Raw genomic sequence first — 11,344 nt, forward strand, 5'->3', positions numbered from 1 at the left:
CCAGAGAAAGCTCTTTTTGAGTCATTTAAGGTGATCTTTTCTAAATAGTGACAAAACTATGGCCAGCCAAAACATGACAAATGAAATGCCTCTAATAGAGGCGTGCAATTATTTTTAAATTAAGTCTTGTTACTGTTAATAACGCATATTCCCCTGCCGATAATGATTTTACAGCTGCAGAAGCTTGGTAGTTGCTTTTACTCATACAGAAGATGGGTTAGAAACCAAAAGATTCAGGTCATTTATTAAACAGAGCTGTTCTTGTCTACATTTCTATCTCTTTCTAAATGCAAAGCCCACTTATTGGGAGTGTATATTTACAGTGAAGATCTAAGATGGAAAGAGATAACTGGAAGCAGCAGGGTAAATCCCCACATCTAAACAGCTCTAAATAGCTTTGCTCACCTTGACAGGTAACTGTGGGAACATCTGCACAGCTCTCTGTAGACACTGCAATGACATGCAGTAGCAGCAGAAAGGGCCAGATGGCCAAAGGAGGACACATTCAAGCAAATATGTGCATGTGCCTGCTTGTGTGCATACATTATGCGTGTATGTGTGTTAGTGGGCATCTGCTGGGGAGCCTCAGTCAGCTCCTGTTTCATCTTGCTCCTCTGAGCAAGGAGTGACATGCAGACTTGAGGAATGGAAGTTCCAGGTGGAGAATTCCGCAACCTCCTCCAACAGATTCCTGCGGTCTCCTCCTGATGAAAGGTGATGAACATCAGCCTCACTGCAGCTCACTTTCCATCCAGACCCATCAGACTTTGAATCTGTGCACCTTGAACCCATTTCCTGCTCTCTGCCTCATACCAATTTACCCTTGCAATTGTGATAAGTGGTAGACTGGCCAGCGACAATTGGGGTCAATTCACTTTCAGCTCACTAAATTAAAGATGTAAAATGAAACTGCAGCAGACACAGTGAAGATGTGGCCTTCATTCCAGAGTTGCCTGGAGGTTAAAAAATAAGGTTTGTGGCCAGTAAAAGTGCTCTGAAAGCAGGACCAGCTGTGAAAATCTGGAAGCAAGAAAGTGAATGAGAAATTCTTTACACTCCCTTAACTACTGACAGAGTTGTTCCACTGTTCAAATTTAAAGGGCTCTGGGAGCACTGGGCAGTTCAGAAGTATAGATGAAGATGAATAACAGGCTGAAAAATAATGGAGATGAAGGTTTTGGGAGTTTTTTTCAAGGCAATTAAATTCCTGCAGTGCTCACAGTACTAATGTTGTGCTTTATTCCACTGAGAAAAGAAAAAGGCGCCTGTCAATACTCTGTGTCTCAGACAAATTTCGGTCTATACTGAAAAAGTATTGCCATTCCCGCAACACCCAGCACTGGATAAATGAAGCTGTGGGGACTGGGTAAAGTGGCAGTACACAACTGCATGCTGCTGAGGCTCCCATATATAGTACAGCATGGTACCAGCATGACTGATGTCTATGGTCTCTGCACCACTTGACACCAGATTATTGCCCTACAGTTTAATACAGCCACATGCCATAAAGCAGAAGTCACACCGCATGCAGGGATAAAACAAGAGCACAGCTCAGCTCAGTCTCCTCTATTCTCCAGCCTCGTCTCTCATCTCCTCCCAGGCCCGTTGCAGTGCTCGCACTGCTGAGCAGCCGCACAGGCACACACGTACACGTATCAGCGAGGGCCTCGGGGGCTCAGGTGCTTAGAGGTGAATAGAATAATATGGCCCTGCTCTGTCTTAAGTCTACGTCAGTTTGGGTTTTCACTCTGTCATCTGTCGTCTGCCCTCCTACAGCGAAGCTGCAGCGTGCTCTTGTTCCTGCACAGGTCAGCTCCTTGAAACCTTAACCCACCATAAAAGCTGGGAGAAGTGACAGAAAGGTCAGAGGGCAGTCAACAAAGGAGAGGTAACGGGAGCCAGGCCTGCAGAGCTGCAGTCATTTACCCATTTCTCGCCTATATGTTTTGGACACTTTTAAACACATGCTCGTTTGTGCAAAATAGCAAAATATCATTCCTGACTCCTTAGCTGTGTATTCTGCCTCACCTATCTCTGGTCATCACAAATCAAAGACAAGCATGCTCAGAACATGCTATGCCAGTGACTGTTTGGTCTGGAAACATTTGTTGGATGACATAAGGTTGATTAATTTCCTTTCTGCAGTGTTTCAGGAAATAAAACCTGATCCGAGACAGTTATATGGATTCACTAACGAGGCTGCACTTTAAATGGATCGAGGGTCAAATAGAGAGCAAAGCAGGAACAAATCAAACATGAATCCCAGTGAGTCATTTGTGAAAATTACCGTTCCTGTAATTTATGAATTCATCATGAAAAACCTGGCAAAAAGGCCTCGTGGTTCAAATTAATTTGTGCAGCCACATTCATAGTCACATTCACTCACCCTATCCAAAATAGGCTGGAACACATTGTGCATATATCAGCAGTGCATTGTATTCTTGATTAGCTTGTGGTTTGCTCTCTATCAACAAGATTTAACTTGATTCACTTGCTCATTATACTTTGATCTGTATGGTGGCCGAGGCAGAGGTCAGTGTCTCAGTTCCCTCATGGCAGAGGTGAGGCCTGGCTGCAATAATAGCCACCAACAGTTCATCTTAATCCAAATCTTCAAACCCTCACAGGCCTGCAGGACATTCTCTGTTAAGCAGTCAGCACACTTGTGCACTCCACAAGGTCCAAGGCTGGTTTTTACATTCATAGGCATCTGTATTTATGATTGTCTGTCAGCACTGACCTGCAGTGAAACCTCAGTGCAATGGTTTGGAAAATGGAAATATTTAAAGTACGTCCACGACTCAAAATTTATATTATCAGTAAAAGTACAAAAGTCATAGACATCATTTGCAAATAACAGTTTTTATATTTGATCTTAAAAATAGTTTAATGGTTTTGCAGATGCACTTAGTTACTTTCTTGCTGAAAGCTAGATGGAAATTGACACCTCACCTCTCCATATGGTGCTAAGCTTTGGCCGAAAGCTGGCTAATTTAGCTTACAGTAAGAAATTAACAGGTTTCTTTGAAACTGAGATTCAAGCAATCGTTTTACTTTGTGTCATACCTCACCTAACTGCTGTGTCCGGCCACAATAAGCATGCTAGAATTAGCGAATCCAGACTCTGCTGTTCTCTAGTCAAGGCATTCATTATTGTAGGTTTTAATTATGCAAATTAAGCAGGTGAAGTGCCTTGATTAAATAAAGTCTGGTGGTTGTCAGTGTCTCTTCTTTTTTACCTGTCCTTTCAGGAAAGGGCACTTTTCCACGAGACTTTTCATTATCTTCTCTCTGAATAACATAAAATGTGTCAAGGCAGTTAAAATGTAGGGGTAGTAGCTCGAGGACCCAATTTCAGAAAAGTTAATTTAGGCTTGACCCCCTTAGCGTGATGTCATAAAATGGTTATAATCAGAAATTCATTGTAAATGTTATGCAAAAATCGCTGCTGCTGCTGCTTCTGCTGCTGAACATTGAAAGCAAGTAGACTGTGCACAAAAACATCTGCATTGCTGCAGTTGTCCACTTACACCACTGGGCTCCACAGAGCCACAATAAACAACGGCGTGGAGGGGAGAAGGGCTTTACTTCCCTGAGTTTCTTGTTCCTTTAGACCCAAACAGGAAAATGCAAAAGCTGTCTGGACTTCACTGTGTGTGAAAAGTCAACTTTCCCTCCAGTGGCTTCATGTCTGAAAGCACATTCACTTGACCCAAAAACTTTTCCTTGAATTTTTATCTACTCACTACTACTACTGTATTCAAACAATAAGTCTACGGCAGAGAAGGGGGGGGGGAGGGATGCCTGGGGACCAAGCTGACTTCCTCCTCTCAAAAACGGGACGGCGGGCGGATGGGGAGGGAGGGGAAGTGTGACCTCAGTAAACAGTCTCCGCACTCATTTTTCCCATGACGACCGCAGACACAACACTGGCTGAACTCTAGCAGGTATCCCAGCAGGCCACCTGAATAACCGTGTTGACCTTCTTCCCTCCATGGAGGAAGTAATTTGGAAGCGATCATCCATAACTGCATCCATCCTATGAGGCCCAACAGGTGAGCAGCTCAAACTCACAAAGACAATGGCTTTATTATCCTTCACCTAGGGGAAACCCATACCATAACGCTGGTACAATAACAGCACCCTGCCATCACTGTTTGCCACCCCGGAATTAAGGCGCAATTTAGCCATCAACAAGTGCAAAATACGGGGCAGAGAGGAAGTCTCCGTCTCTTTCTTCAGCCCAGAGCACCTGTTGAAGGCCACAAAGTACTGCTGGAGGGTCCCACACTAAAAGAGGGGGGGTCAGTTCCCAGGGCAGATAATAATAGATCTGACTATAGATCTGATACACTCAAAACCACCTTTAAAGATTAGACCACACATACAGGTGGTTCAAACTGGAGCACAGGTGCTGTCCAAATGTCTCTTTCTCCCTTATGTATTCTGTTCCTGTATGAACATCAGGTGCAGGCATATTCAGGGTGAACCTTGAAGAGCAGTAATCCAATCTAACTTTGAGACTTTCCCTCTAAAATGGTACAACAAAGGAGAACCGACCCTGGGGCAAAACCAGCGCGCCACAACAACAGTGGTCTCAGGGCCTATATTTAACAGCGGTGGGAATTGTGGGAGCAGCAGCACAGGAACACTTTCAATGCACAGCGAAGGTCGACTGGGACTTAACTTCCTCCTCAGTCTCCAACGTGAGCGGGGCCTGCTTGTTTCGGCCCCTTCGACCCCCCCACACCCAGCAGCAAAATAAAAAGATAAGCATTGTTTAGCCAAACAATAGGCCACTTTCAAAGTCTCAAAAGCTTCCATTTTCACATCCAGAGCCAGCATTTTGAAGTCAAGTATAGCAATAAACAACTTTGCAAGTGGACTGTGAGAGCTTTCTTGGTGCAGTCAGAAACATTAGCTGGATCTAATTTCACTGTTCATGTTTCAATGTGAAGAGCAGGTGCAGGTGGACACAAGCATCACTACAGAGCTCTTATCACTATTCTGTGGTAATAGTTACTATAATTTGCTTGCTTGATAGCTTTTTATGAAAATTTTACCATGAATTACTGTAAAGCATTAGTGCAACTTAGGTGATCACAGTACTTTTCAATGCAAACGAAAAAAAAGTTAAAATATGAGCAACAGAATGGGCTAAAAGATTGCAAAGATTACAAATTATAACACCAACCTTCAGTGAATTCTGGTCAGCCAGAGCTAGCGCTTGTTTCTTCAGCTCTGAGACTTTCTTCTGGCATTGTTGGCAAAAGCCTCCCTTCTCCTCCGACTCGGAGATGGGAACCGACCCGGCGCCCTCAGGAGGAGGTCGGCTGCTGCATTGCGCTTCCTCCGCGGAGTGAAGTCTTTTCCTGGGGGTCGCGGGAGACTCTCCACCCGGACATCCCTCCACCTTCGGAACAAGCAAAGGTTTTGTTAACTTTTGAGGTTTCAAAAAAGAGCAGTTTGCACTTAAAAAGCGTCCAACTGTGACGGTGAAACTGTTTTGCCTGTACCTTGACAACCCGTTTGAATACAGAGCACCTGCTCAAGTGCGCACCTCACAAAGCAGATGTAAATAAAAACAATGCAAACTGTATTAAAGAATAAGCAAATTAGTTTTTTTACACGTAACCCTGTGCAGGGAGACACTTACAGTGAACAAGCGGTTGTCATGGTCTCCACCATCAAAAGCTGAACTGCCCCAAGGGGAGCTCATTCTCCCAACTCAAGGTTGCACCTTCAGGAGAACGTCTTGAAACTCACGGATACTGTGGCTGAAAAATGCGAGACCGAGCCATAGGCTGCACCGAAGACCGGACTGAAGGTTATCAGTCATCTGTCACATCGCACCGGACCGGCGGCGGCTGAGCGAAGGCAACTTGTGAGTGCGCCCCATGAAGCTCCAAAGTTGTGGAGGAGTTTTGGTACAGGAGGGCACTCAGCCGTGCGCAGGAGGCGGTGTTACTCTCCGAATGGGAGGGATAAAGAAACTTTCCTGCTCATGCGGCATATGAGCTGTCTGTGAAGTAAACCGTGATCGAATATTATACTAATTTAAAACGTTTCCACTATTTCTTTATTGAAAATCTCAGTAGTTGCTCTCTCAGCTTGCTCTCTTCAGTTTATCATACGCGGATTTAAATATCCATACCCCAGAGTACGGTTTTAAAGTTTTACAACTGTGTTAAATGTAAAAGTATCTTAAGAGATATAAAGATATTATATATAAAAAATATAACACTAGATGCCTTAATCACTTTAAAGCACCCAGTCTGTTATTTGGGGGGATTTTGTCACATAACAAAGTAAAATTGGTAGTTAGGGCTATATAAATCTATAAATTGGAGCTTAATTAAACTACGCGCTTTCAAAAACAACATCTTACATGAATGATAATGATAATATGAATCTTCTTGTAGGATTTTGTGCTGTATTCACTTTCAGGGTGCACCGTCAACTGTTGCCTGTCCGGGAGCAGAGATGCGTGTCGCTGATGTTACTCTGGCGCCATCCTCCGTCAGAAATACAGAACACCATCTCTCAAACTGAAGAGGGTGGGCTCTCCACGGTTAAATATTTAATTGGTAAACTTTGAATATTTCATGCGGGTGATGTAAGCGACAGTGGCCACATGCCCTGCTGTCCTGTACATAAGAAACGGTTTCTCTTTTTGCTCTCCCCATAAAAAGATTTTAATTTATTTCACTTTTTTCTCTTCCACTTTTTTTTCACAAGTCATATCAGCCAAAGGTGACGTTTTAAACGTAAATATAACCTCCAATATATGTTTTTATCGTCGGCTGCAACATTTCTCGGGGCTGAAAGGGGCTTGTCAAAAGACACTGGAAGATTTATTATTTGAAAATTAAGACTTAAATTAAACAATACACCGTGTAATAAACATTTTTTCCACACCAGCTTATAAGTCATATTTAAATATGTTAGTGAGTGGTCATTGAATTGTCTGCCAAGCCTTATATTTTTCCTCCTTTACTTTAACAGCAGTTAAAGAGAATTAAAGTTAAGGCACTTTTATTTGCTGCAAAATGTCGAAGAAAGCATTGATACGGAAAACTGGAGATTCTTGAAATCAGTGAATGAAGCTGGAGGTTAACAGGGATCGCAGATGCTACGAGGTGCTGTTCACGGTCCTGAATAGCGGACAGGAGCCGTCAAACGCGCATCATTTGTCTGGCTCGTCACTGTTTCCCACTTGTGCAAACAGCGCTCCAGCAAGAACATGCTCTTTGAGATAGCGTTTGTTTCAAACATCCCTTGAGAAAACTCTTACCTTTGTTTTTCTCTTCAGCAGGTGACTTGTAAACCCAAATATAATGTCCGAGTCGACGAAGAATGTCCCCAGGTCTATGACACTGGGGTTGGGCTTCCCAGCTTCGGGAGACCCCGGTGAGTTTGGTAAAGCCATGTGGGCTGCAAGTGTACCCTAGAAAATATTCCACTCCCTGGAAAACCTATTTGATTCTTACAGCCATCTATTTCATATGTCTTGTACCCCCTAAAAAGATCCAAAGGGTTTTTTAATCCGGACATTCAGTCATTCAAGCTGAGCGCTCGCACGTGTGCGTAAAATAGCCACGACTTCCAGCAGCCCAATAAGAGGAAGGGAAACAAGCACTGCAATCCATCCGGTGCGCAAAAAGGTGTTTATATCCACTGAAACACTTTTTTAGCCATCCTGAGGAAGATTATCCATGATCTTTGAGTGCTGTTGCAGGTCTGAGAGAGAAGGAGCACCTTGTGCATCTGCTGCGCTCTCATCTCATCTCCTTTCCCCCTCCCTCCCTTCCTCTCTCCCCCTCACTCAGCCTCCCTCTCTCTCCATCTCTCTCTCTCTCTCTGTTCCCCTCAGATAGAGATGACCTGTTCTCATAGCCGATTTGCTGGTGCGTCGTTGTCATCCTCCTGGACGAACACGTAAAACACAATGACAATCCGGCTATAACCCCTAACGACAGACCCCCTGTAATATTCCTGTATTATTCATGTAGGGGCTTGCAGTAACGACCCAATCAAAGCTTCTATGTTATATGTTTGTCTTATATACATATATAATGTTCCTATAATCTTCCTGCAGCAGAATGTACCGCGGCTCTGTGGTTAAAGTGTTGCTGTAGAAGCCAGTCTGGGATATAATCAAATATGAGGCACTTGATTTGTTTACTGTGATGACGGTTATCTGCAGCGATAGCCAATTTTGTTTGGATTGAAACAGATCAGCTCTTGATTGATTTTACTTTATTACAGTCTGTATCGAAATCAGATCAGCTCAAATTTCCTGTGAGATGTCCAAGGCGGAAAAATCTCTCGAGTGCTGTCTGAAATTCCTGATAATTTAAGGTGTTTGCTGCTTAAAAATGGAACTAACAGTTATAACTGAGTAAGATCGCATTGCCAATCAATATTCAGCGAATAGCCTCAACTCTTCGAGCAAGCTGCGGATAAGATAGTGAGATTAAGAATGAGGCCAGTGGGTGATTTCCCTGTGATCCAGCGGACCTATTATAAAAGTAATGAGTTGTCTTTTAGAAACAAAAGTAAAAACAATTTAGAGACGATTCGTTTTTAGAATGAAAACAGGCGTTAAAACAGAATAATCAGAGCGTTGTCCTGCCCGGGTTTAATTTATGACTATAAACCAGTTTTTCTTCTCAGACTGGACTGCACGGAAACAAACTGTAGTGATGATGTCATGCACATGGAGCCGCTCCTCGGTGAGCAACGTGTCACTGTGAAACGCGGCACCCGTGGTGGTTTCACCGAAACACTGGCTCGCATTTCTATCTGTTGTTGAAAACTGAATTCAAATTGACAAAGTATGTTTTTTTGAATGTTACAGCTGTAAGAATCCGCATTATTTCTTTTGGATTAAATTGATATAATGGGGTTAAGTGTCTCCACCTAAGCCCGTAAGAGCAGAAACAAATATTTGATAGGCTATATGTTGCACTTGAGAGTGCAGTTTAAATTAAGAAACACCACAGGCTGGTGTGGTATGCGGTATTTTGGGCTCCGTGGTATAAGACATGATTAGCTTTATTTAGTTCTGAGTTTTAAAAGGTGCCTTCAAAGCCACTGGAAACAGCAGTACACCTGTTGGCTGAGGTTGAAATCTGTGAATTGTTCCTTTAACTTAACAAATGAAATAGCTGAGGGGAAATCATATCTTGGGGTGAAATTTATCTTTACCTTTAATCGTTTTATTAGTTTAGCTCATTAGTATCAGAGCCCAAATGCTGTAAACTTTTATTCACAGTGGCGGTAAGTGTAAGTGTGACGTATTTGATCTGACTACTGGAAAGTTGCAAGGTCACCGGGAGAGAGCGGCGGCTGGAGTAAAGTTTTTCTTTGTCTTTCAGGAGGGCAGAGAAGATCAAGAGTGACTCTGGTGCAACAATTATGACTTGACAGCAAAGCAGAGGGGGGTTAATCATTTGTTTTATCCCCAAAACAACGCAACTCATCACACCCGCTGTTGCGCACGCACGCATGCACGCAAGCAAACACAGACACCTTCTTTTGTGTGATGGAGAGACAGGGGTTGTGAGAAAAGCAATAATTGCAATTCATAGTAAAGATGATTTACCACGTCCGTCACCCAGCCCTCCCCTCTGGAGGAGGTCTGGGTTGAGTCTCCTCTGGCCGCTGATGAAATTCCAAAGACGGGATCCCCTGGGACTTCGTGTGCTGCTACATCTGCTGCCCTTGCGCACGTACAGGGAAATCGCTCTGGGCATCTCATTAAGTCCTCTCCTATGTCTTATCCTCTGACTGTGAGACCTCGATCTGCAGCTTCTCCCGGTGCACGGACAGGCTTTGTGAGAAACGTTTAGCAAATATTGATAGTTCTTGGCGCATGGAGGAGATCAAAAGAAAAAAAAGGAAGGGGGCTGTCTAAAAAGGAGAGGGGGAATAAATGGTGCACAGTGGTTTCATGAATGATTTATGCAATGTAGAGTAGCCTGTTCCCTTCCCTGGGAAAAAGCATTTGGATTTACTTGTGTCAGATTGTGAGTCCTTAGCTTTGGTTTTCTCATCAAACTTTTAAGCAGATAAGAGACCTGAATGCAAACCTGTGGCTTTAATTAAGTCTATCTGAGTTTAGAGGCTTTTTTTTTAAAAACTAATCTAGACTAATAAATTATTTAATCAGTATAATACAGAGGGGAAAACAACAGCCCAGGAAAAATGATCTGAAACCAAGTAAAATGTGGAAATAGCTGCCCCACGCTTAACTATTTATCCGCATTGATTAAAATGTCTTACCAGCAATTATTTTTCTCTGTTTTGGCAAATTAGATAGCAACAGATGTGATTTTTCCATATTTACCACAGTTGCAATTTTCAGTACTTTGGACAGCGACCATCCCTCCAGACGTAAAGTACACAATCCCACGCAGACCCATCAGAGACAAATGGTTCTTTATTGACTTCTGAACAGCAGCAACAGTAAAGCAGTGAAAAAGACGGGTGTTACAGCAGCAGGAGCAGCAGAGCTGTTAAAAAATTTGTATGTGCGCCAGCAGAATGAAATTACTGAACCCTGAAGATTTTTACAGCTCCCCGCAGCTCCTGGATTGCAGGTGTGATTGCAACACAAGGGGGCACAATGAGAGTAGGAGACAAAGGCATGCATTAAGGAAGAAGAAAAGCAGAGCAATTCACTCTGTTGTTAAAAAAAAAAAAAGTCAAACGTTAGGCCTTTCTGGTATAGAGTCACTCGAGAACAGTGCAGCTTCTTTTCCAAAGGTGGGAGCATTTGTCGTACTGGTCAAGTGGTCCTAAACATTTCACAATTTTGTTAAAGAACTGTTGAACTGTTGAGAACCACTTAATCAGAGAGACTACGCACGTCTTCATAGCAAGGTCCGTCATCTAAACTGTTGATCTCACTAGTGAAAGAAAAAAACAACAACAGACAGAGTAAGATTCTGTTAATCCTTCAGTTAAGGCTCAAGTCAAACACATCACGACAGCAGATTTCACACTGGGCCTGATGGAGAGCAAATACGCAAAAACTAACAAGGGGTTTCAGCCAAAGTGCGCCGAGAAGACTCACCTAGAGATACTTCTTTCCTCGCGGTGGTGTTACTTTGTGTCATCCCAGTCCAGACTGACTAACTGCAGGGTTAAGAGCTCTTTATATAGCGTTTTGGGGCTTGGTTCGTACAAGCCTCACATTCAGACAGGAATGAGGCCCGTGCAGGTCCAACCGGATGAGCTGGGTTCCACCAGTAGGAGCACGACGGGGCAGCCACGCTCAAGACAAAGATAGCAACTGCTATCATATGAACATGAGGAATTTCATGTTATCTTTGTCTTT

The 11,344-nt window shown here is 43.3% G+C and overlaps 1 protein-coding gene and 1 long non-coding RNA gene across 3 annotated transcripts in view; both read right to left on the bottom strand.

Moving 5' to 3' along the window:
- Window positions 1-7,690, bottom strand: part of kif26ab (kinesin family member 26Ab) — a 63,902-nt gene extending 56,212 nt beyond the window's left edge. Inside the window, exons 1-2 of one of the 2 annotated variants that reach the window (XM_039603513.1) lie at window positions 7,295-7,690; window positions 5,195-5,413 (exon numbers count right to left, since the gene is read on the bottom strand). In XM_039603513.1, coding sequence (XP_039459447.1) covers window positions 5,195-5,413; window positions 7,295-7,429 — 354 coding nt within the window. In that variant the 5' untranslated portion in view covers window positions 7,430-7,690. Of the gene's footprint in view, window positions 1-5,194; window positions 5,414-5,656; window positions 5,909-7,294 lie in introns of those variants that run through there. The other variant, XM_039603514.1, reaches the window with a different exon arrangement.
- Window positions 7,691-10,426: 2,736 nt separating this feature from the next.
- LOC120435008 lies at window positions 10,427-11,124 on the bottom strand. Its single transcript, XR_005609460.1, has 2 exons — window positions 11,081-11,124; window positions 10,427-10,913 (listed from the first exon to the last, which is right to left on the bottom strand). It is a non-coding gene; the product is annotated as an uncharacterized LOC120435008 (long non-coding RNA).
- Between the last annotated feature and the right edge of the window lie 220 nt (window positions 11,125-11,344).

This window comes from Oreochromis aureus, linkage group 19, assembly GCF_013358895.1.
Source record: "Oreochromis aureus strain Israel breed Guangdong linkage group 19, ZZ_aureus, whole genome shotgun sequence".
NCBI lineage: Eukaryota > Metazoa > Chordata > Actinopteri > Cichliformes > Cichlidae > Oreochromis > Oreochromis aureus.